Source organism: Panthera onca, chromosome B1 (genome assembly GCF_046562875.1).
Source record: "Panthera onca isolate mPanOnc1 chromosome B1, mPanOnc1 haplotype 2, whole genome shotgun sequence".
Lineage (NCBI taxonomy): Eukaryota > Metazoa > Chordata > Mammalia > Carnivora > Felidae > Panthera > Panthera onca.
The window spans coordinates 124,067,267-124,091,944 of NC_138342.1; the positions used below are offsets into that span (position 1 = coordinate 124,067,267).

General features: G+C 43.2%; 1 protein-coding gene across 2 annotated transcripts in view; it reads right to left on the reverse strand.

Annotated features, from left to right (window-relative positions):
• Positions 1 to 2,195: 2,195 nt before the first annotated feature.
• SLC10A7 (solute carrier family 10 member 7) overlaps positions 2,196 to 24,678 on the reverse strand; it is a 250,997-nt gene continuing 228,514 nt past the window's right edge. For both annotated transcript variants that reach the window (XM_060654029.3, XM_060654028.3), the window contains 2 exons: positions 7,031 to 7,176; positions 2,196 to 4,737 (listed from right to left, as the gene is read on the reverse strand). In XM_060654029.3, the coding sequence (XP_060510012.1) occupies positions 4,708 to 4,737; positions 7,031 to 7,176 (176 nt within the window). In that variant the 3' untranslated portion in view covers positions 2,196 to 4,707. The remainder of the gene's footprint in view (positions 4,738 to 7,030; positions 7,177 to 24,678) is intronic.

The following is a 24,678-nucleotide window of genomic DNA, read 5'->3' on the forward strand; positions in this document are numbered from 1 at the left end:
CCATCCGCTGTTTCGCAATAATAGCTGCCACTTAACTGAGTTCCTGCCAAGTGGCAGGCGCTGTGACAAGCTGTTTGCGGGGATTATCTCATTCGATCCTAGCAACAAACCTAGGATGTCACACAATTCTCTTTGGCTTCATGAGCAGAGAGGTGAGCTGTACAAATGGTATTTTGCCCCATGGTCAACATGCGTGGGACTTCTCAGGTAGGGCTGTGGGGGCGGCGGCTGAGGGGGAGGGGCACCATCAGAATACACCGCACGTGAGAAGCTAACGGCAGTGGGGACCAGGGCAGGAAGTCGTGGGAAACATGAACTGGTGGAAAAGATACAGGATGAGTTTTGAGCACGTTGGCAAAACCAGCCCAGGGCACCACACCGACAGCACTGTGAACATCTAGAGTCAGAGTCTAGAACTTCAGCAGTGCGCACAAATCGATACGGTTGCAAGGATTTCACATTTGGAACAGTGGGCAACGAGGGAATGATTAATGTCCATGGCTGTGGCCAGGATCGATCTCTTCGGTGTGTTGCCTTTTCCTATCAGCAGACTCTGAGGCCTGGTCTCACAATTTCTGAGTTGTTGAAATCATGGGGGGGACCATCTATGACTCAGCGTGGTTCTGTGATTTCAGCGGTCTCATCTGCACCCATGTTCACAAGCACATGGGTGCTGATGGATCCTTAGTGATCGTCATTTACTTTTTTTTTTAATTTTTAAAAAATGTTTATTTATTTTTGAGAGAGACAGACCATAAGCAGGGGAGGGCAGAGAGGGAGACACAGAATCCGAAGCAGCTCCAGGCTCTGAGCTGTCAGCACAGAGCCCCCCGTGGGGCTTGAAGTCACAGACTGTGAGATCATGACCTGAGCAAAGTCGGACGCTCAACCGACTGAGCCACCCAGGTGCCCCAATGATGGTCATTTACCATTTAATGCAGTTTCTCATAATGGGCTCTGTAGACAAATTTTCCCGGGTGTATGAGAAACTTTTTTCCCCTTTAAATGAGGTTATGTTTAACTCACATTTGAGAAACTGTCATATCTTGTAAATAAGATTAGTTGGCTTACTAGAGAGAATAAAGTCTTGTAAGACCTTTTTGTTTATGTCTATATACAAAACAATGATAGGATAATAATCATACTAATCTGTATCTAGTCTTTATAGTATGTTAACACTTCTATAAGGAAAACTATTTTTTATGCATATAAAGTATTCACTAATTCAGATCGACCCAACCTGATTTAGCCTGAATTATTGAGGGCTTACTGTTCTGTCAAAGCATAGAAGATGAAAGTTGTTTGCTTATCACATCTGCAATGTCACCTTGGAGAGTTAATATTTACACAGCTATGAAGTAGTGTATTTCTCTGAGTAGCTCGATGTAGCTCCACAGTTTTATTCAGGATCGGAACAGCAATAAAAAAGTCAGTTTTTCCTGTAAATTAGTAATGATCTAAATGTAGGGACGAGCTCTCTCATAATTTTGAAGCTTCATGTCCTACCCATTAAGATAACAATTGAGAAAGTCAACATGTATATTCTAGACACTATTCTGAGCCAGGCACTGTGCTAGGCACTGTAGAGAAACAGAAATGAAGGCCACACTGCAGGAGACAAATGAAAGTAATGACTAGACAACTCAAAGGTTTCAGAAGGCTTGAGGGACAGGTTCTAAGGGCATGTTACAGGGAGCAAGTCTAGCACTGGCTGGGGAGGCAGGAAAGCCTCATGGAGGGGGTGGCATTTACAACAGCCTGCCAGGGCAAAGAGGATTGTTAAGCCAAGGAGGCAGCCAAAGAAGAACAAAAAAATATGGAATTCTACACAAGGTAAGGCGCTCATAAAGACACACTGCGTTTGGAAAGGGCATTCCAATGTTTCATCTTTTCTATCCCTTGAGAAGATGACAAGGGGGCCTGAAATTCGAACTGCTTAAATTTGGTCCCTTCTCTTGAGTATGTTTGTCTTTCGGTCCTCACTCCTGTTGCAGAGAAAACAATGCTAACAAAAGAAGCAAGGGCTAATTTTGGATGTTAACATTATGCTGCGGTGGAGGTATTGATATGGGTACCTGGGAAGATTATGAAGCTTATGTGTATTTAACCACAAATGATGTAATAATACTGGAATGAATCAAGAGAAATCTAGAGAGACTTAGAAGGCCATAGGAGTGTATCTGAAATCAGGTTAAAAATAAGCCACAGGTTCTCTTGTGATTTTGGAAACATCTCTGTTTAATCATAGAATTATTTGCATCTTCCATTCATCATAAATAACCCACTTCATTAACTTCACCAATCCTTTTGTAAAAATTTGGTATTTAGCATAAACAAACACTGAACATTAGCCAGAGGTGTGTTAAACAAAATAGGGAAGAATTTTTTAAAAATACAAAACTGAGAAAAGGACACATGAAAAGATTAACAGTATCACCCATTAAAAAAATCAAATTTCATAACAACCGTTAAAAAAAAAACAGGTGGAAAAACGAGTAAACATAAATACAATGTATTTCCTTCATAAACACATTTAGATAAAAGAATGCATAAATGGATAGCCTGACAGTGCATAACACAGAGCAAAATATTTTGAGATGAATAATTAAATCCCAATAAGCATGAATTAAAAATAAATTTTGATTTTATTTTTTATTCTTTATGGAAAAATATGCCACGGTATTTGTGTAAAAAAAGAAATGGGCATAAACCTATCACTAAAGCCACCAAAATGCACTATGTAGAGATTATTTGAAAACAAAACATTTTTTAAAGCAAAAGATAAAATGTTATAGCATTTTCAGTTGAACCTTATCCCATTAATCACACCTACTATAGGTGTTAGATAATAGAGGTAGATAAGTTGGGGCAAAAAAAAAAATCGGTATTCTAATCTAGAGAGAAAGATTTTTATAGCTCAGATGGACAGACAGACAAGTCCATCTCCTCTGAAATTCAAAGAAGCTTGAGGGAACAAAACATGAAAATCTTCCTGTGCTCCATATGTAAGCATCAAAGGTATCGAGCAAAATTACTGGAGTTTTAGATATAGGGACATTCTTGGCAAATAGCCTGTTGAACAAGGATTTTTGCAGAGTCTGGCACTAGCCTTAAAATTTACAGTGAGGATAACTCTCGTGAAACTTACGAGGTTCAATAGTATTGAAATGGTCAGAAGTTACAGAGATGAGAGCTGGTCGGGACAATAATATAAATTTACAGTACTGATAAAGCCGGTAAGTTTCTATGGAATGATTTTTGTGTTGCTGACCAGATAACAACTAAACAGCTGTTGAGGACAGAGTCAGCCTCTGTGAGACCCAGGATGCCAATACCGTCTATCAGATCAAGGAAGGACACGCAGAGAGGATGTGACAGAATGCTGTGCAGGAAGCAGAAGAAAATGTTCCCCTAATTGTATATATTACTTTCTTCTCTAGTTGGGTCCAGTAAAAGTTTGCTCAGCCACAGTAGAAGCAAACATGAACACTCTTTTGAAAGCCGATGCCCAATTGGGACATCATTTTATTTGGTATTTTGGTTAATGAATGTTTTTGCATTTTCTGTGCCCAGTTTTCTTTCCGTATGTGTATATGTAACATTTGCTTGTATCCATGACCTTTATATTTTTATTTATTCATAAGAGCAATATGGTTTAATTCTAAAAAATTGTTGCAAACGTTTGTCAAATCTGCCAAGGAAATTTTCGTCAATAACTTGTCTCAAGTGCCTTACGTGTGCTTAATTCAAGGATGTAACAGGCTGCTTCCGGCTAAAAGGGGCAATTTGTGCTCAGACACCTGTGTAACAAGAATAAATTCTGGTCTCAGTTGTGGAATGTGAATATAATCTACCATTAATTGTTGCTGTTCTCCAACTGACGGTAACATTTTTGTGTCTTACATTTGCTGTTACGAGTTTGGGAGTGTGCTGGAAAACAGGTAAGAAAGAAATTATGGCAGAAGAAGGGAAAATATGTGAAATATAATTGTAAAAATCCTGAAAACTGAGTCCTGTAGTTTACCTCAAAACTTCCCTTACTTACAACTCAAACATCAGGCTCTTTCTTTGAAGCAGCTTATAATAAATTTAAGACATATAACACCGCCATCTCTTATAATGGGACTGAGGAGTTTCTGTGTGGAAACTATTTGAAGGAATGTCTAAAAAATGATGTCAAGAAATGCAGATAACTTAAGCTTTTCAGCATCTATTCAATCTATGACCCCTGCTGAGTTGATAAGGAAGAGGCATGTCACAGTTGTAGAAAAAAAGAATCACACAGTAAATCAAAGTATTCATGAATAAGACTTTGGAAATTTTCACTGTCATCAGGAGGGCATCTTCCTGATGGGGTGACCTCATTTCAAACAGCACAGTAACTAGAACAGAGTTGTATTGCACCAAAGGTGGCACAAGGAAAGCATGTTTGCTTTTTGTCACGGTGACAGTTTCCTGTGGTAGGAAAAATAAATAAGTAAACCACTCCAAAATACAGCACCACCCCTGGCAGTAACCAACGAAGTAGGTTTTGGAAATAACGCTCCTGTCAAATACATTTTAAGGCACTTAAACTGTTATATCATATTTTTGTGTAGAAAAATAAAATATGCATCGAAGCAACATTCACAAGTACGTGTCTTCGGAACTGTTTGTGTGTACAATCCTGTACATATATACATCGCTACACGAAGGGCGCCGTCTTCATTATACTGTTGGCCTCGTCAACTTCACTCCCTGTAAGAAAGGACAACGTGATGTTCAGAATTGGACAGTATCTATGAACAAAATGAAAGCATCAATCAACAGCAGATAATTTATGCTACTAGAAGGAAGAAGCAGCCCACCCCGACAGCCTCACATAACCAGTGATCCAAACCTCCAGACACAAACAGACCCATCTGCCCACCTCACCGGCCGGCAGACTTTGTCATCTCCCCAGCCTGACCTGGCTACTCACACTGTCCCACCAAACATAGATGGTCGCCATGCGTCTCAATCACTATTATTTGTAAAGCAGAGGAGACACTCATGGATATGATTGACAGTTTGTATTTATTTTGTGGTCAAATGGGATGGGTAAATATTCCAAGCCTTCTGGATTATTCTAAGGTAGCCGATACCTCCCTTGTTTGGAGGAGTTCCCGTGCAAAAGGAAAATGAACAGCGTTGTCCAATTTTGCCTCCCTTTTGGAAATGCTTCAGTTACTCTGCAGAATAAATCCCGGAGCTTTAAAACAATTTTCTGTTCACTACAACTACATGTTTTTGATAGAATATTAGGATTTTCAAATAACTGTCTTCATTCTTTGTCAAAATGTATGTGTATGGATTCTGACCAACAGCGCACATACACATCGATAAATATAAATGGAAGTTTTCAAGAGGGATAAATAGTAAAAGAAATAAAAAGGTACTAAACTGCTCCTCTACCAACTCAGAGTGGGCAGATCGGAGCCCATAGTGGCACCCAGTACAGAATGGGAATGGCTAACGTTCTGGTAAATGACAGAATAAATGAAGGTGCTGGGTGGGCTAGCTTTTTCAAGTAGGATCCTGGGGACCTAGGGCGCTTCGTATAAAAGCGATGTTCTATTTTTGTCTGGGAGGTTCTTGTGGTATTGGGGCAAGATTCTGGAGGCCAAATAGACCAGGGTTCTAGTCCTCACTCTAGCACTGACGAAGCCACCCATGTAGCCTTGGGCAAGTTGCTCAGCTCCCCAAGCCTACTTCCTAACCTGTACAGTGAGACAACAGAGCTCGCCGCCAAAGGTGTTGTACATAGTAATGGGCAGCGATGACAATAAGGATACTTACAGCCGCTAGCTTTTATCAAACACCTGCCATTTAACCCTCTGTAACTCTAAAGAGTAGATATTATCATTAGTCTCAGAGTGGCAGAAACTGAGGTACAGAGAAGTGAAGTACGTGCCCGAGGTCACCCAGAAAGGAGGTAGCACAGCCCGTAGGCTTTTCAAGGTCCACACTCCGAACCAGGTAAATGTTGGGATGCGCTTGGCACACAGAGCTCAACGGGTGTCGTGTGGCTCTTCCATTTTCATGACGCTAATGACACAACATAGGGCACTCCCCTGCCACTGGATGTCTCTTTTTGCCTATGCTTCTCCTGATAACAGTTGCCATGCTGTGTATAGGCTCAGAGAAGTCCTGTAAGGTCTGAGCTGCTGGGAAGGAGACAACTCTGTGGATGCTTCAATGGTATATTGCAGCAACTAAACTTTGTGTGAATCACCTGGACGATTTTATTTGGGCTGATAATTTAGGAAATAAAATCTACAGATATCAAATAAGTAACAAGACTCTGAGCTAAGTGTAGTGAAGTTGACATTGTGTTTATTTTGTTAATTAAATTATTTAAATGCCCAAACACATAGTTTTGCTGTGCAAAGAAGTTATTAGGTGTCTAGAATATTAAAAAAATAGACATTTTAGATAAACCCAGGTGCTGTCACATTTATTTATTTAATTTTTTTAAAGTTTCATTCATCTATTTTGAGAGAGAGAGAGGGAGAACACGAGCAGGGAAGGGGCAGAGAGAGCGGGAGAGAAAGAATCCCAAGCAGGTTCATGCTGTCAGCATGGAGCCCGATGCAGGGCTCGAACTCATGAATCATGAGATCATGACCTGAACCAAAATCAAGAATGGACACTTAACTGACTGAGCCATCCAGGTGCCCCAGGGGCTATCATATTTAGAAAGGCATGTGAAATCAGGACACATATGAAAAAGACAGGGTGGGGGAAAGATGGTGAACACCTGAGAGGAGGGGTACAGATATTTTGAGTATATTCACCTTTACCCATTGCAATTTGCCCTTCAATTAACCCTCAGTCTTCCTTTTCAAATAAAATGGATCAATGCATCATTATTATTACTGTGATTAGTTAAGAAAATATGTACTTGAGAATGAGAATATGCTAGCAAAACTTAAAGAATATGAACAGCTAAGATTCAGAAATAGCATTTCAATCTAATTTGGATTTAAATGAGATCTTGCCAGAGTCTTACCTTCTGCCTTGACACCATCCAAGACTTTATCGTTGGCACTAACACACTTCCCAGAAGGATCTGAACTGGGTGGTATATGAGCAAGGGCACGGATATTAGAGAGAGGTGCTCATGGCCTGCGAACACTATCTTCAGCATTGGAATTCCTGATGGACAAAGAAGACAGAAAATCTAGAGGCAAATTCAGTCTGTCATCAAACTAAAGACACACTCCAATAAAACCGGAACTTTGTACGGGGTCATTATCATCTTTCCCCCCGAATGTATTCATAGGGAATGTCTCAAACACGTAATCAAATCTTTCCATCTTCCTTTCACTACATAGCTCTTCCCAGAACAGATTAAAGCTGAAAAGGTGATCAGTGTTCAACGGCACCAGTAATTCCCACTGCAAATTAGCAGCCTGCCTACCGAGGAGAGGGGAGAAGAGTTGCTTCTCAGAAGGCTGAAAAATAATAGTAAGGCAGAGGTCCAAAATGGATCCTTCCGTGCTTAGTAGTGAAATAGACTGCTGGTGTTTAGGAGGGAGGCCTGCTTGACACCATTTCAAAGTCCCAAAAGTTCACTCTTGAGAATCAAAAGGATATGGTAAGATAACATACGATATATATCGTTATAAGTAGGAGGATACTTTTGCCAAGTGAATGTTAATGAAGTCTTTGCCCCTTCTCCTTTGGCCAAGGATCCCAAAGCTCTTTATGAGCTACTGTGTACGGCAAGTGAATTCCAGAATGAGTGCTGAACGTTTAAGCCCCACAGTGAAAGTCTTAATGGAGCTCAGGTAAATGAACACAGCTTTGTGAACCTACCACTCTATAATACCAAGGGCAAAGTCTGCAGATTTTGTAAACAGCTGCCTATGTGTGTACCTATTAGGCTTTTATAACAGAAATCAGACACCGGCAATTTGACTATTATTACCAATTGTTTCAATATGGCCCAGTTGTCAGAATTACTGTGTATGTATGTCTGCTTTTTCAACGGAATGGCTTTAATAGCTTAGCTTCCTTCTTGTTTCTTTGAGAACAGCCTCTGGAAAGGACTCAAGGTCCTAAACATGCACAATGATGGCACATAAATAACTTTTTATTATAACCCACTGAGGAAAGCTCTGCTTTTTCAATTATTTTTACCTTCTAATAAATTTCAAACCTTTATGCAAAAATGTATTTCATAGCCGCTTTCTTTTTCATAGCCTCACAAATCATTGCCGTAAACTGAAGACACTTAACTCATCCCCAACGATCTCTCTCTCACAGCTCTGAAAGGACATGCTTAGATTTTTTGTAGTTTCTGTCTTCTCACTAATAGAAAAAAAAACAATAGAGCTTTCTTTTTAAAAATATATACTTCATCAGGGGCACCTGGGCGGCTCAGTCGGTTGGGCATCCGACTTCAGCTCAGGTCATGATCTTGCGGTTCATGAGTTTGAGCCCTGCATCGCGCTCTGTACTCGGAGCCTAGAGCCTGCTTTGGATTCTGTGTCTCCCTCTCTCCTCTGCCCCTCCCATGTTCGCACTCTGTCTCTCTCTCAAAAATAAATAAACATTAAAAAAATTTTTAAAAAATATACTTAATCAACTGACAGTTGAAAAGCAGCATCTGATATTACAGTCCTGGGAAGTTCTTGCGATGAGAAAAGACCGGAACATTCTCCTCCTGTTTCCAGGAGAGATTATTTGGCCCAAAGGGATGATGTTAAGTAGCCGGTGGGTGCAGGTGGAGTCAAAGTAGGGCTGAAGGGAACGAATAGAAATACAGAGACATTTGTCCCCGTAAATGATCAGAGCAAAGATTCTGACCCAAAGTTCGAGGACCATGGCTGCTGGGCTAAATCACCTGAGTTACCCTTTTTTGGCAAAGACTCAGGCTCCGTGTCTTTCTTCGGCAAGCTTAAGTAGGCTCTGAAGGGAAGCCAGAGATACAGTCACGGGGCTGCTGCTGCAATAAATAAACAAATAATCGCTGCAAGGAGGCATCTCCTCAGGCCTTGCCTGAGATAGGAGGCATCTCAGGGCAAGCCACATCAGAGGTTCACCTTAGTGTGAGGAATTAGGTACAGAGATATGGCAGTAATGACGATGAGAATTGTTGTTATGCAATGAGTGCTTACTACATGTCACGTGCTGCCAAAGTGCTCTCCCATATTAATGGAATTAAGCCTCCCAATAACCCTGGGAGGCTGATGAAAACTATTGTTTGCACTATTTTACTGATGAGGAAAGAGACACCTTGTGGTCAGGAAGCTTTCCCAGGTGGGGGGGTTCTGAACTGCAACCCAGGCAATCTTGCTTTCCAGTTCTCTGGGCTAGGTAAGGGTCAAGGCCTCCGAGGTCTTCAGTTCAAGATGCCATGGGGACAGCAGCTTCGTTAGGCAGAAATGGAACTTTTTGGTATGTAAACGCTTTCTAGTCCAGAAGTTCTTTTGGAATTCATTCCCCTTGGATGCTTCCCAGAAGCAGAAGACGTCATCAAACTCCCCTGCCACCCATACCGGATGTTCCCGTGATTTCACATGCTCGAGGAGCTAGGTGATGGCTAGGAAAACCCCAGTAGTGTCAAGGGCACACGGACAGAAAGATGGAGCCAAGCCTTTACTCGCAGGAAGCTTCCAGTGTACAAGTGACCTTCTACCTTCACACCATTTGTGTGAAGTTCTCTTCTGGGCCGGTTCTTCAGCTCCTAGATCTAATCTTCAAACACACCCTTCTGTACACTGCTCCAGGATGGGGCTGGGACTCTGCAAACATCACCCGTCCTTGGCAGCTGACTCCGTGGATGGTTCTGCCAACCGGGGCACTAGAGGAAGGCTGGAGGAGGAGGAGCTTGGGGTTCCTGATGGCCACAGCGCCTTCAGGGAGCGGCAGTGGTTGGCTCCAGCAGATAGGTCCTTGTGCCCCTCCTAAGAGGCCTCAGCCCCCGTTTCCTCCTCTAAGCTTCTAGGCTCTGACAACCCCCACTTCTTCCCTTTGTTCACCCAGCTCCCGCTGCTACCTGTGGTTATTACTCCTTTTTTGTCTGCACGGTCCCCTTTCCCCCTTTCGCGTTTCCCCACACTGTTTACTCTTTCCTACGTGAAAGAGTGTTTTCCCTTTTTCCTGATGGACCTGGTGGTACAGACGCTTTTCTTACGCTGCCTTGTAGTGCACATATTCACTCCTCACGAAGAGAAGGGGTCCGTGATGACTAGCAGCTGCCACGGACATGTGTTGGGTTAAACGGGGATTTCTTCTCACTTTATGTGCCTGCAATACCCCCTTGTTAATCATTAATCACATTTGATTATCACTATCACATTTGATATTATCAATATCACATTTGATATTATCACTATCACTATCACTCGAAGTGACTAATGTTAAAAATATGATTGAACATGACGTAATAGAGGAAAAAAACTTAGCTTCCAGAGATCAGGACCCAAGTCCCTTTCACATGTCCTTGCTTACTCTCGTATGGCGGATGTGCAGCTCCGTCTCTTGGTGAGGGGAGGGGGACCCCAGCAATTCAGGTCATATGTTATTCATTTCCGAAATCTTCATTTTCTTTCAGTCTCTCTCTTTTTTTTTAATGTTTATTTCTGAGAGAGAGAGAGAGAAAGAGCGCGTGCAAGCAAGCGAATGGGGGAGGGGCAAAGAGAGAGAGGGATACAGAGGATCCAAAGAGGGCTCTCCGAGCTGACAACAGCGAGCTGGATGTGGGGCTCGAACTCACGAACCAGGAGACCATGGCCGGACCAAAGTCAGAGGCTCAAATGACTAAGCCACCCAGATGCTCTCTTTCCTTCAGTCTTAAAATCCACCTTACTTTTCAATCATTTGATTACTACTTTCCTTTTCAATTATTTCAATTATTCGAGTTTTTTCTCCAATCTCTTATTTATCTCCATCTTTCCATCTCTCTTTTTCCCTACTGTTCTTTCAGCCTCCCGCCCAACTCTAGTAGACCCTTCACTCTGCATTTTCATTGCCTCGAAGGTCAGTGTAGAAAGAAATTGGGAGAAGCAGAGCGAGGGTTCACTTTTGCATGTTGGAGTGTCTCATGCTATGGTGGCCATCGCTTGGAAGCAGTGAGTTCAGTACGTCAGTTCCAGGGCATCTGTGTCACGTTGCTGGCACTATTAGGATGGCAACGCAAAATTCAACAGAGACGTAAGGAACCTGTAAGAGCCACGATTTCCGTCAGTTGGTCACGAACCTGGCAGAACGCAATCTTCAAGCCAAATCAGAACACCAGCAGTGGCTCTTGTTCCAGAAACCTATGTCGCGCACCACCTTCCACCCTCTTTACTCACTTGTTTAATAACTCGCTCGATCATTCGTTCATTCAGTTAGCACTCATGGAACTGATTAACTGCTCTGTGAAAGAGCGAGGAATGCCGGGAATGGAATGTGACATAACCCGCACTGAGTGGCTTCCCAGGCACCCCTGTGACCGCTCACACCTCCTCCCCATAAACTTCCTTCAGGGCAATCGGTTCTCCACTGCATTCCCACACTATGTCTCACAACCACACGAAGGTCTCTCTGACTTGAGGTCTGTTCTGTCGAAGCTATTTTCCGCTCTGTGGCCAGAGTGAGCACAAAATCGGGTTACATCAAATCCCTCGGGAGTTTGTCACACAGGGGAGACTCCTAGGTGTGGTGCACAAGGACCCTCATGACCTGGCCCCTGCCCGTCCCTGTGTGTCTCACACTCCCCCCACTCCTCACTCTGTGCTCCAGCCGGGAAGAGCTCCGCGCTGCCCTCCTCGCCCTCCCTGCCACGTGCCCAGGCCCCAGCGCTGTCCCCCAGGCTTTGCGCTCGAGCTCCTTTTGCCTGGAATGCCCTTCACCCACTTCTCGAGCCCTCTCCTCCAGTGGCCCTCAGTTCTTAAGTCGCCTCCTCTGGGATGCCGTCTTCAAAGCCGCTCACTGGCCTTCAGGTCCTCTCCACTCTGTGCTCGCCTGACCCGCAGCACATTCCAGCCTCGTGCTCACCGCGAGTACTACCACTGTGGGTCCTTAGGAGCTGCCCTCACTAAGGTGGCAGCTGAGGGTCAGCAGCTGTTTCCTCTTCATCTCTGAGCACACAGTGGGTGCCCAAAAGGAGTGTGTCGAGTGAGTGGATTTCTATTTTTCCAGATCCCACCATAAATTTATCGTGCAGACTATCACTCCGTTTTCATTATCTTCTTTAAGTAGGGGAAAAAATGGCAATAATTAAAAAAAAACAAAAAACAAAAAACAAACTTACTAGAAAGAGTTTTCTTTTTAAAGTAAAATTTAAATATAGGACTCTTTTCATCTTGCTATCACTGCAGTAATATAAATGAAGCAAATTAATTTTAATGCTCCCAGGTACTGATTCTGTGTCACCATGGTTGACAGGATCCAACTAGACTTTATGAGATGGCATTTGACTTTATGGAAGTGAACACTATGCCTGCATTTACAATTTTACGGGGGCTTTAAGCTGTCATGCTGAAAAATGTTTATAAAACATTAATCAAAAAATGCCTCTTTAATACAATGCATTGTCTGAAAGATGTTAGAAGGCGCATATTGTAAATGGATTCTTTTTCTGACTAAAGTAATTTCCACCAAAAGCATTTTCCCATTGCTCTACAAGTACACTGTGTGGATAGATAAAGAGCACTTTCCCAGCACATTACTACCTGCTCCAAACACTTGGGAAATCAGTAATGTACAGCATGCCATATTTCCATGTCACACATGACACATTCGTCTAAAATTATCCAACAGAGTTTGACACTGCGGCACATTCCATAAGCAGGGCTTTCAACTGACATCTGCCAAGTAGGAACTTCAAGTGAGAGCTTTCTTCTTCTAACAAGCGAGTAAGGGGTTTCTTTTATCCTATACCCAGGATGGAAAGGATAAAACAATATGTACAAGAACAAGTTTTTTTTTCCTTCCTATTTTAAATATGTTTATTTTATGTTCTCTGAATTAGAAAATTCCCTTTGTATTAGTGTTCAAGCTTCAACAGTTTCTATGTTCTATTGGATGGGCAGTTTTTAATTGTTCCTTGGGAAACATTTATCTTTCCAGATTAAACACGGACTTTGATTTAGCCCACACTGAAGGCAGAAGGCTGCTCTATTGTTCGCGACATAAAAACTATCTACTTCATATCATAGTTCAGTTTACTTACCTGTAGGTGCACAATGTTCTCACCATCTGTCCATCCACCCATCCATCCATTCCTTCGTTAAAATATACTTTTTGGGGGCGCCTGGGTGGCGCAGTCGGTTAAGCGTCCGACTTCAGCCAGGTCACGATCTCACGGTCTGTGAGTTCGAGCCCCGCGTCAGGCTCTGGGCTGATGGCTCAGAACCTGGAGCCTGTTTCCGATTCTGTGTCTCCCTCTCTCTCTGTCCCTCCCCCGTTCATGCTCTGTCTCTCTCTGTCCCAAAAATAAATAAACGTTGAAAAAAAAAAAAAATATACTTTTTGGGCCTCTGCCCTGTGTGAGTCACTGTTCTAGGTGCTGATCATATAAGGTCAGTAGCACCGCCAAGGCCTCTGCCTTCCTGCGGCTCACCTTCCTGTAGCTCTTGCCCTGATACCTCAGCTTTCCTCCACCAGAGGGACAAATGTCAGCATGGTGAGTGTAACCCGTTCTGTCACTGGCTTCCCCAGTTTCTACAACTCAAAGTTTGGGAATTATCTTGGACCAACCCCATTTCTCTTCTTACCCCTAGATCAAGCCACCGAAATCTGTAGATTCTTTCCTCCGCCTGCCACTCCCCTTCCCCCTCGGGTTTCACTGCCACCTTCCTAATTCCGTACCTCATAAAGGCAAGCTGAGATTACTCTTATAGCCTCCTGACATAACCCATCTTCAGAGTCTTCCCTTCATCAATCCTCCAAACCACGGCCAGATTAATCTTCCTACAACCCACATTAATTAAAGCCAATACCCTGCTCAAGAATTACAATGACTGTCCAGTGCCCATTCATCACGTTCTCTACCTATTCAACTTCAGTGAAAAACAGTTACTACCAGCACCATTTTGTAAGTGCTTACCGCGTGCGAAGTGCTTTGCCTGCATTATCTCATTTAATCCTTGCAACAGCCCTATGGAGTGGGGGCAATTTTCCCATTTAGGCATGAGGGAACTGAGGTTGAGAGCAGTTAAGTGGCTTGCCTGACATCATGCATCATGCATTTCAGTAGAGGCGGAATTGGACCTCAGTCTATTTACTTGTAATCACTGAGCTATGCCAACTCCATTAAACCAAACTTTCAGTTGTCAATTGCAGTTCTCAGCTCAGGTCTAGCACTTTCTTGTCTTTGTGAAAGCCCAGCCTCTGCTGGATCTTGCCCTTTCTCTCTATGCACCTAAATCCTATGGGTTCATTCAGGCTCAGCTTTATATTTCCTCTACCGTGAAGGTGGCCTCCCTACTGATTTCTTCGTCTTTTGAGGCAAGAAGATGCTCTTCCTCCTGCATCAGATAAACTAGCATTTGCTTATGTTGCCATTATTTTCTTTGGTGTAGGTTTTGTTTTCCCCTGACCATAGGCAGAGTATAGCATTCTTCTTTTAAACTCCTGCAGTATTTAAGCACAGGACTGGTACTTAATAAATGATTGATTACTTAAGAATAGATACTAAAGTAATGTTTCCTATTTAAGAAGACAGGATATGGAACAAATAAATACTAGCTGCTTTGCTAGATTGCAAAGAGAGTGCATTCACACACTCCTTGGGGAGAGGACTGTATTTCCTAGGACAAAATACACTTGCTATTGCAGGAAGGAAAGAAACTGGACTGACTGAGGAACACGAAATTTGAAATGAGTACTAAATTGTGGAGTAGGAGAGGAAGTATGTTGGAAAACAGCCTCTGCGTCCCTCGAAGTCTAATATGACACTCACATTCCCACTTAGCAAAGATAGCGTGTATTCCAATCACCTGGATCACTTCCTGTCTTTCAGGGGTTCATTCGCCTGAATTCACATGACTTGTTTTCCATTTAAATGCTTTCTCAGACTTTTCACTGAGGTTTGGAGAAAGCTGCTGGCAAATCTGGAATCCAGTTGCTTCTCTCTTCCGTCGTCATGGTGATTTCCCACTTTTGTTTAGTCTGTTCTTAGTTAGAAACATCCATAAGTTTACTATCTAAATGTCCTACACATTGTTATTGAATTCTATCTCTTCCTCAGTGAATCTCTCAGAAAAGCCCATGTTTGCCTTTAAAAGTCATTGGGATAGATGGTCTCCCCAGTCATAATGTAACCCAGGAAGGCAGTCGCTGTTTAAGACACTCTTCTCCCACATCACTAAATGCCAATCTCCGTGTTCCCTTCTCACACACGCGTGCACACACACACACACACACACACACACACACAGTCTTTCTCTTTAGAGACAAGTACTCACAAAACGTCAAACTCACTGGCACTAATTTATCTCAATTACTAAACAAGGGAGCAATTACATGCCATTTCTAGAGCACAAAATGATACCATGATAAAGTGCAACAAGTTTTAGAATTTGGTTAGAAAAGGCTTTCAGGTGAGATTTACCTAAAGCGAGCTAATTTTCAGTAATATAGCTGTCATTTTCATGCAGCCATTTATAATTTATTATATCCAGTAACCTACGTGAGGCAGGTCAGTGTAGGAGTTAAGAAGCCTGACACAGAAGTCAAAGAGCCCTGGGTCAGCACGTGCACCACTTACCACCTGTGTGGCCTTGGTTGGGCAAGTTATTTAGCCTCAGTTTTCACATCTGTAAAGTGTACCTACTCTGTAGGTTTGGGGCTTTTGTCTTTTTTAATAGACAGTAAGTGAAACAATGTACAAAGTTCATTACGTGTCAGACAATCTTCTAGGTGCAGGGAATAAATGGGCAATCGCCCCCTTCCACTGCCTTCAAGGAGTGTATGCTGTTACTCATTTAATAGGGAGAGAAGATAGAGGACACCAGGCCAAATCAAGGCAAAGAGCAAATTCCACGCAGTCACAAAATCATGACACACGGCAGCGAGAAAATGCAGCACTGCTGTCTAGGGAAACAGTTGTTAGGCAAATGGATTCAGTGAACATTTGTGTTATTCCGATTTTTGTCTCTGGTTTGGAGGGGGTAAAACGAAAGGCCATCTGCTTCGAGGTTGAATGGTTATGGCTTGGCTTGTAGAGGCCTGCTAGGTCCGTCAAGAGCTACCCTAAGGTGTGGCCTTTTGGAGCAGCTGCTATTTAGTCTGCACAGCCCCCAGAATTCTATTCTGCTTACAATCCTGGCTATTCTAGAACTCCTCCCCCAATCCCCTCCCCCCAGCCTTCCAAACCCATCTGGAATGTTCTGAAGGCTGGCAAGTCAACTTCCTGCAGATTCCCTCAGGACTGCGGACAGGATGTCACAGATCTTCTCCTCACTCCCATCTAAATAACTGGTCTTTTGTGCAAATTCTCCAAGGTACTTTAATATGCAGATTACACTGCCTCACCCTTGCCAATGATTTACATTTCACTTTCCTCCCTGGTCTTTTTGTGTCATTCCATCCTTAACTGCAATCTCCTGCCCTATTATCTTTGGCGTTACCCCACTACAGCATCAGAAAGCCTACTGCTGCTTTATGACACACAGAAGAAGACATTTGTGTCCTTTTTATACAAAGAGGCATCCAAAATGAGGTACGACTAAATAACATATGCAGATAGGAGCTCTCTCGCACTTTCCCTACTGCCCCAGTGGGTTCACGGAACCCACACAGATGTTGAACATTTCCAAACTGCTCAATACAAAGGCAACAACAGCAGCTCCGGGATCTCTGACGAACCCCCTTGGCTAGGCCTCTGGCAGAAAAACACGGCAATCCTGCACCAGTTTAACAGATATCTACTAATGGAATTTTAATTTCTAACCTCCGAAGCCCAAAATATGTCATAGGGTTATCTCTGTAGCTGGCGTATGAGAGGGGAAGGGACACTTTACAATCCACACAGGAGACGTCAGCAAACGTGCGTCACAAACTGGCCTCAAACACCCCCTCTGCTTTCCTCTCAGGGGCTCACACTGCTCTCCGGCCACCCTCCCCTCCACACTTAGGAAGACTTTAAATGTCAGATGTCTTTTCTGATGTGAAACTTTAGACATTTATCCTTCATCTTTCAAAACCGTAATTCAAGAATGTTTTTTTTTTTTTTTTTTAATCCAAAAGGGAGAATTAGGTCTGCAAGAGCAGGACAATTAACAAATATAAGGTTACAAACTACACATCTAAGGCCATTATTAAGAAAAAGGAACCACCTTTCCAGTAATCAAAAGCTTTAGAAAAGAGAGAGCAGTATCCATGTTTCAGTCTTTCAACAATCCCACCTCGTACAGAACTTCAGAAGTCATATCTGGAGTTCATAGATTTTTTTTTTTTAAGTTTATTTATTTATTTATTTTAAGAGAGAGAGAACGCGCATACCAGCAGGGGAGCGGTAGAGAGAGAGGGAGAGAGAGCATCCCAAGCAGGCTCCACACCGTCAGTGCGGCTCGAACTCACGAACAGTGAGATCATGACCTGAACTGAAATCAAGAATCGGATGTTTAACCGACTGAGCCACCCAGGTGCCCCATTGAGTTCATGGACGTTTTTGACCTTCATTTGTGTGTTGGAAAGGCACTACAGGGTACAGAAGATAATTACACAGGTTACTATGTGTCAGGTACCATTCTGAGAGGGTGCAAACATCAGTTCATTCACTCCTCATGTTTCCGGTGTGAGTAAAGCTACCATTCTTGTTTCCACTTTTCAGATAAGGAAACCGAGGTCGCAATCAGTACAAATTTCCCCAAGGCCATGCACAGCTAGTGACTGGACGTAGCTGGGATGTGAATACACACAGACTGGCTCCAGCGTCTGTGGTCTTCAACCATACTCTGTGCTTGCAATGCCTGAAATGCTTATTTGTTGGGGTACTTAGGAACCCCAGAGAAAAGAGATGCTTGATAATATTAACATCGAAAACAAGAGGGTGAAACCTAAGAAAAATAATATTTACACAAGAGAAGTCTGAAAGGAAAAGAGAGGTACGCCTTTCAACAAAGGTGCCTATGTGACCGGCCTTTTACTTGCTTCAAATGAAAGGTGGCTTATGATCATTTTTGGCCCTTTAGGAAAATAATAGATTGTGTTTTAGTCTTCAGTTACCTGGGCTGTAATCCCATCGCTTTGCTGAAAGTTTTATGTAAATAAAGATGCAAGAAAAGACCAAAATGAGCAGCTGGTGTTATTTCTGTTCTGAAACAGGTACGTTCTGATTGGAAAAGACGTTTAATGAATGGCCTGAGCCGACTCACCAGATGCTGACAATGAAACATTTAACTCTACCAATTGAAGGTTTCTGCCTCGGAAGATTAGGTACACCTTCACCTGTCTGACAGCGTTGTAGGAGTAATTAGCAAGCAGGGAATTCAAGAATGAATTAAAGAACTGAGCCAGGGAGGCTTCATTCAAACGCCGGCTGTGTCTTCCAGGATGGGGTCACCATATTTATGGAGACAAGGTGGGCAGGAAGTAGATGGACATGACTTTTTTTTCCTTTTCTAGGCTGTGAAGGAAGAGTCTTTTGTCTTCTTACGAGAAAATCTGGCTAATATTCATGCTCACAGGACATGAAAACATCAAAAATAGATTGAGACTTTCGTATGACAAAAATAACACAAGGTCATCAGAATATATTTAACATGATCACCAATACAGAAGTGGCCCCTGGTTCAGAACAGAGCTCACCGAACTCCGGCTCTGGAAAGGCTTGCTTAATTTTACAGAAGTTTTTAGATGTGTTTTTATATAAATGAAGAAAAACACTCCAATCTTTTCAGTCCGAGGCACATCAGAGAAGCAGATGGATGTGACACGTGCTTTCGTGGATTCTGACACAGCCGCCACCCTCTAAACTTAGTGCTCCCTAAAATTTTGCACTGATAATGCTCTTAACAGTGGACGGTGGAACTTCTGGAAGGCTTTCAAGTCTTAGTTAAGTGGTATATGTGATCAGCTGTGACCCAAATGCACATTATTTTTTTAAGATACATTCTTTCTTTTGTCAACATGGCTGTTAATCACCCTCTGGCAGTAATTTTCTTCTTGATGATACAATGTTTATGATGAACATCAACATCAGAAGAGATGTCTTCTGACACAAAAGAATTAAAGAACTGACACAAAACAAGGCAGTTTTGATTTGGGGATTAGAAATTAGCATTATTTATTTTTAAATCCAACTGTTTTAAAAATGTTCACTCAGGTTTCTGTGGTTTAACTTAGCTAGGTGATGTCCTACTAACCTCCTCCTGCTCTTTATCTATTCTGAATATATAAAAATTGGAGAGTTAAGGCCTCATTTAGAAGGCTTTTAGGCAGAGGAAGAAATTAAGAAAGCTCTTGGAGCCATTTCTGGAAATAATGATGTTTGTCTAATCCCCTCAGTTCTCCTTAACCTCTGAGTACTTCACACATCTAAGAGAATTGTGGTTTTCACAAGTCAGTACAGACAAATGGCCACTTTTATCAACAAATCAGTAGGGATAATCTTAAATTGCAGTCTTTAAAATAAATTTTTTTTTAATGTTTATTTATTTTTGAGACAGAGCACGAGCAGGGAAAGGGCTGAGAGGGAGACACAGAATCCAAAGCAGGCTCCAGGCTCTGAGCTGTCAGCGCAGGGCTTGAACTCAGAAACCGCGAGATCGTGACCTGAGCTGAAGTCGGATGCTTAACTGACTGAGTCACCCAGGCGCCCTCTAAATTGCAGTCTTTTTGAAACACAGTAGTGCATAAATGCACATAGACGCAGAAAGTAGTCTGATGCGGTAGTTCTCAGCCCCTGCTACACATTAGAATCACCTGGGTGGCTTTCAGGAACTATGATGCTGGGTCCATCCTGAGAGATTCAGAGGTAATCGCTGTGGGGCGAGGTCAGGGCATCACGGTTATTGGACAGCTCCCAGATGATTCTAATGTGAGCTGGGCTGAGAAGCCAGGTCTGGTAGAAGGGGGGAGCAAGAGGACTCTGGAGGATGCTGGAGGCACAGATGGGCCTGTATGCTGTAGGCTCTGCTCTTTAGTCACTATGTGGATTGGGGTAAATATCTGACCTCACTGAAGCAGAACTTTCTACCTTGGACAGTGTGCTCAATAATACCTACTGTGCAGGGCTACTGTGAAGCTTACATGAGATAAAGGCAACTTATGTGCCTAATACAGTGCCTAGCATTAGCAGATAAACAGCGGAGCCTTCTCCCTTTAATGTTTCAAAGTGTCTTCATATCTACTTTCTGATTTAATGTTCCCCTCAGCCTTATAAGGCAGAAGAAAACAGGCCTGCAAGTTTGGATGTCAATATGTTTGGCTGATTTAGAATTTCAGATCATTTTACTATCAAAATAATTTCATATCCTCTCTAACCTCTGGAGTGCCTCAGGGCTCAGTCCTCCGAGCTCCTTTCTCCTCTATCTCCATAGTCCTTAGTGACCTCATCCAGTCTGAGAGCTTAAAATAACCTCTATGTGATGAAAGCCCCACACTTACAAGGCCAACTCTCCATTGGATGTTAAGAGATCTCAAACTTAACATGTTCAAAATGGAACTCTTGACTTGCCCCCACATCCCTCTTCAGCCACCAAAATCTGTTCCTTTGCCATCTTCCCGAATCCAGTAAATGGCAACTCCATCCTTCCAGACCCTCAGGCCAAACACTTTAGAATATCTTTAATTCTCCTTTCTCTTATAAGCATATCTAGTTTATAGGAAGCCCTATAGGCTCTGTGTTCAGAATATGTCCAAAATCCAATACCACTCCCACCTTTGAATTGCCTTTGACCTTAAACTCCTATCTGGATTAAAGCTTCTTAATTGGCCTTCCTGTTTCTCACTATTGTACCCTTCCATCCATCCAACCCCAGGCTTTTATTAACACAGCAGCCATAGGGATCCTTTCAAAGTGGAAGCTGGATCTTGTCTACTCAAGATCTACTAGTGTACTCAAAACCTTCCAATGACTTCCACTCTCATCCTGAGTAAAATGTAGGTCCTTACAGTGGCCAACAAGGTCTTACACAATATCACTCGCCCTTCTCCTACCCCTTGTACCATGTCTCCTATAGCTCTCTCCCTCACTCATTCTGTTTCTTGAATACCGGCCCCCTCCTCATCCTCCAACTTGCCAGGCACATAGTGTTGCCCCAGGCCCCACACCCTCACTGCTCCCTCCACTTGGAATCTCCTTCCCCTAAATACCCATGTGACTTGCTCCCTGTTTCCTTTAGGTCTTCGATCCAACACCCTCTTTCAGCCTAAAACCTTCCCATCTCCACCCTGGCACTCCTCATTTTCCTTCCTGGTTTTATTTTTCTGTATAACACTTAACCATCATCGGATATGTTCTATGCTTAAGTGTCTGTTTAATCCCACTAGAAAGGAAGCTAGTAAGGGCAAGAACTTTTTTGTACTTTGTTCACTGCTGCAGCCCATAGGACCTGGAACAGGACCCAACATATAGTAGGCACTAAAAAACACTTGGTGAGTGAATGAACGAATCAAGAAAATTGTGTTTCAAAAGCACCTTTTCATCGGCACCATTGCTTCCTGTTTTTGCACTCACTGCCAGTGTCGAGGGGTTTGTTTTTTTTCTTTTTTTCAATATATGAAATTTATTGTCAAATTGGCTTCCATACAACACCCAGTGCTCATCCCAAAAGGTGCCCTCCTCAATACCCATCACCCACCCTCCCCTCCCTCCCACCCCCCATCACCCCTCAGTTTGTTCTCAGTTTTTAAGAGTCTCTTATGCTTTGGCTCTCTCCCACTCTAACCTCTTTTTTTTTTTTTTTTTCTTTTTTCCTTCCCCTCAAGGGGTTTGTTTTTCATTAATATTTAGAATGTCTGCTCTAGCAGTACTAGAGTGCTTGCACCAGAGTAGACCAGTCATAGCACACAGAGAACCAGTACATGGTGGGAACGTGCAGCAGGGGCAGCTCTGAGAAATGTCGCTGCTACAGTATCGTTGCCATGCTCAGCTTCAGGAGAGATGACATTCCAAATGAGCTGGCTTTCTGAGGCCTCGGCCTCTTCTGAGCTGTGTCCAATTTTACGTCTCCTCTTGCCCCCAAGGTAGCTTGTCAAAAACCCCCCTGGTACCCCATGGCTTTAAAAAGTGGGCAGCTAACTCTAACTTCTGGCTGGAGTTGTCTGGATGGGGCTGTAGATGGGGACAAGGAAGCTGTGGGTGTCCCCCTCGTTTTGCAGCTGCAGGCTCGTTTATTCCTCACTGTAAAGGAGCATGGAGCTGGCTGTCATTAAATACACACAAACCGGTTTATAGTGTCTGGCTCAATTAAGGGAACTTCTGGAAGAGACACAACCCAATAAATAATTGGAGAGATGCAACTCTGAAATGACAAATGTTATTCACAGGTCTCTGTTTGCAAGTGGAGATTGAGAGATATGAACTTCAAGTGAATGAGATCTCCTGGGTGAGCGTCTTCACTTCAAACACGGTAAACAGCTGCTGTCCTGTGATGCACATTTTAGGACTGCTACAGGCAAACTTTCTAAATATGAATAATAATAATAGTAAAGACCAAACCCCTCGGCAACTGACAGCGAGTGTAGAGATAGCAGGAAGCACTGGGCCAGGGGCCGCTGTCAGCTCTCCTGGACGGGGCGAAGGCCTCCTCACAAAGGACAAGCTCCAGAACACCACAGCGTGTTCCCCTCACCTCTTGTGCCGTTTCCCTCTCAGAAGCGTGGCGTGTATATGACTGAGGGCGCATGATTTGGTTATTAACGGGTACAATTAATCTCTTTAGAGCTACTTCCATGACTGGTGGTTTTTTACTTGGAAATAAAGAAAACTGGGAATTAAAAGTTTCCACTAACTTAATGCCACTAAGTTGACCTTCAAAGCATGTAAGGTAAGGTACGTAGTTTTCAGTGCCACTGCAAGCCCAGTCCAGCGGCAGTGCAGCTGGTGCAGGTAAACGACGGCTCCTCTTGCTCCCACCCTGCCACCGAGACTGAACGAGCGGTGGACGGCTGACACATCATTCTCAGGTGTTTCTAGAATCCTGGGTGGCATGATGGAAAGGACCTGGTCTTTGACATCAGAGACCTGGTTTTAAATCCTGATCATGCCCTCTGCCAGCTATATGATCGGGTGATCTAACCCTAATCCCCTCAGTTTCCACATCTGCTGAAAAGGAGGTTAAAACAACTGTCTCAAAGGGAGGCCACCTCAAAGTTGGAGGTTTTAGTGAGGCAGGGCTTGTCAAGTACCTAGTACGGTCATCTGGCATAGAGTCAGCACCACCCAAATGATTGTGATTAGGGTTTCGATTATGGTTAGAAAGAGCACTATGAGATAGTATTGTGGAGCTCAGATTTAGTAGTTTACAGGACTGGGCGGGGAAGAGGCTTGCCACTGAAACACCCAGGGTGATGTCAGAAGCATTCCTACAACTTTTGAGAATGGTAGCTACTGAGGATTGCCACAGGAACTGAAACTTCCAACCTAGGGTGTGGCCAAGACTCCACTGGCCTTCATCTGTCTACAGATTCTGGATAAGGGCTTGTGGTTCTCCTCTCCTCTCCCCCCTCCTCTCCTCTCCTCTCCTCTCCTCTCCTCTCCTCTCCTCTCCTCTCCACTTCTCTCCTCTCCTCCCCTCCCCTCTCCTCCCCTCCCCTCCCCTCCCCTCCCCTCCCCTCCCCTCCCCTCTTATTTTCTTTTTGAATCTTTCCATGGTATGAATTACACTGTAAGATTTTGGGGGGGAAATTCATATCTATTTCCTTTCATCAAGGGACTTCTATACGGACAACCTTCAACTACCAGGCATGCTGAAATTATTTTCAATATGCTTAAACTTTACTTTAAGCTTAAAGAAAGCAAGCCTCACTTCTGGAGGCTTCTGGAGTGAGCACTGGGGGTGTGGCTGCTGAGTGAAGGGTTTTCCTCTGATCAGGCTATGCCTTGTGAAATACTGGCATACTTCCACATCCAAAAGCTGCGCTTTGACCACATTCATACAAAGGGAAATCAAAAGGCCTTTGAAGTTCAGGCAAAAATATAGGTACAGATTGGGAAAACAGGAGCAAGTTTTCATCCTTCTTAGACATAACCACAATATCATACACTGGAGCCATGGAACGAGAAAGTGAGTGGCCTTGAGAAATCAGTGTCCAAGCCTACTGAGTTGTTTGTAAAATTTTATTTTCTTAGAGTACTTGGGAGTATGTCATGAGCATCTGTGTCCTAAGTATCTCCTTTTGGCTAATAATGAAATAAAAAGTATCTACAATTGGGGCACATCATGGCCAGACTAAAGTCAAAAACAAACACAAACAAACAAACAAAAAAACCCAAACAACCCAAACCAACCAAGCCAAGCTGACCCAAACTAGTTTCCATTACCATCAAAAAGCACTTACACAAAATTTGCCTGAATGCTCTACTATGTCAAACACTTCCCTAAAGTTCTGGGCAGGTGAGCCAGCATTCTGGAAACTGAGAGGTGATTCTCGATGCGTGTATTATGATGCCTCTTAAACTTTCGTGTGCAAAATACTCTTTTTTGGTGTGTTTCAAAAATCGGACTTCAGGGTCTTAAAAATTCTGAATCAGATGAGGTGCAGTAATCTCTT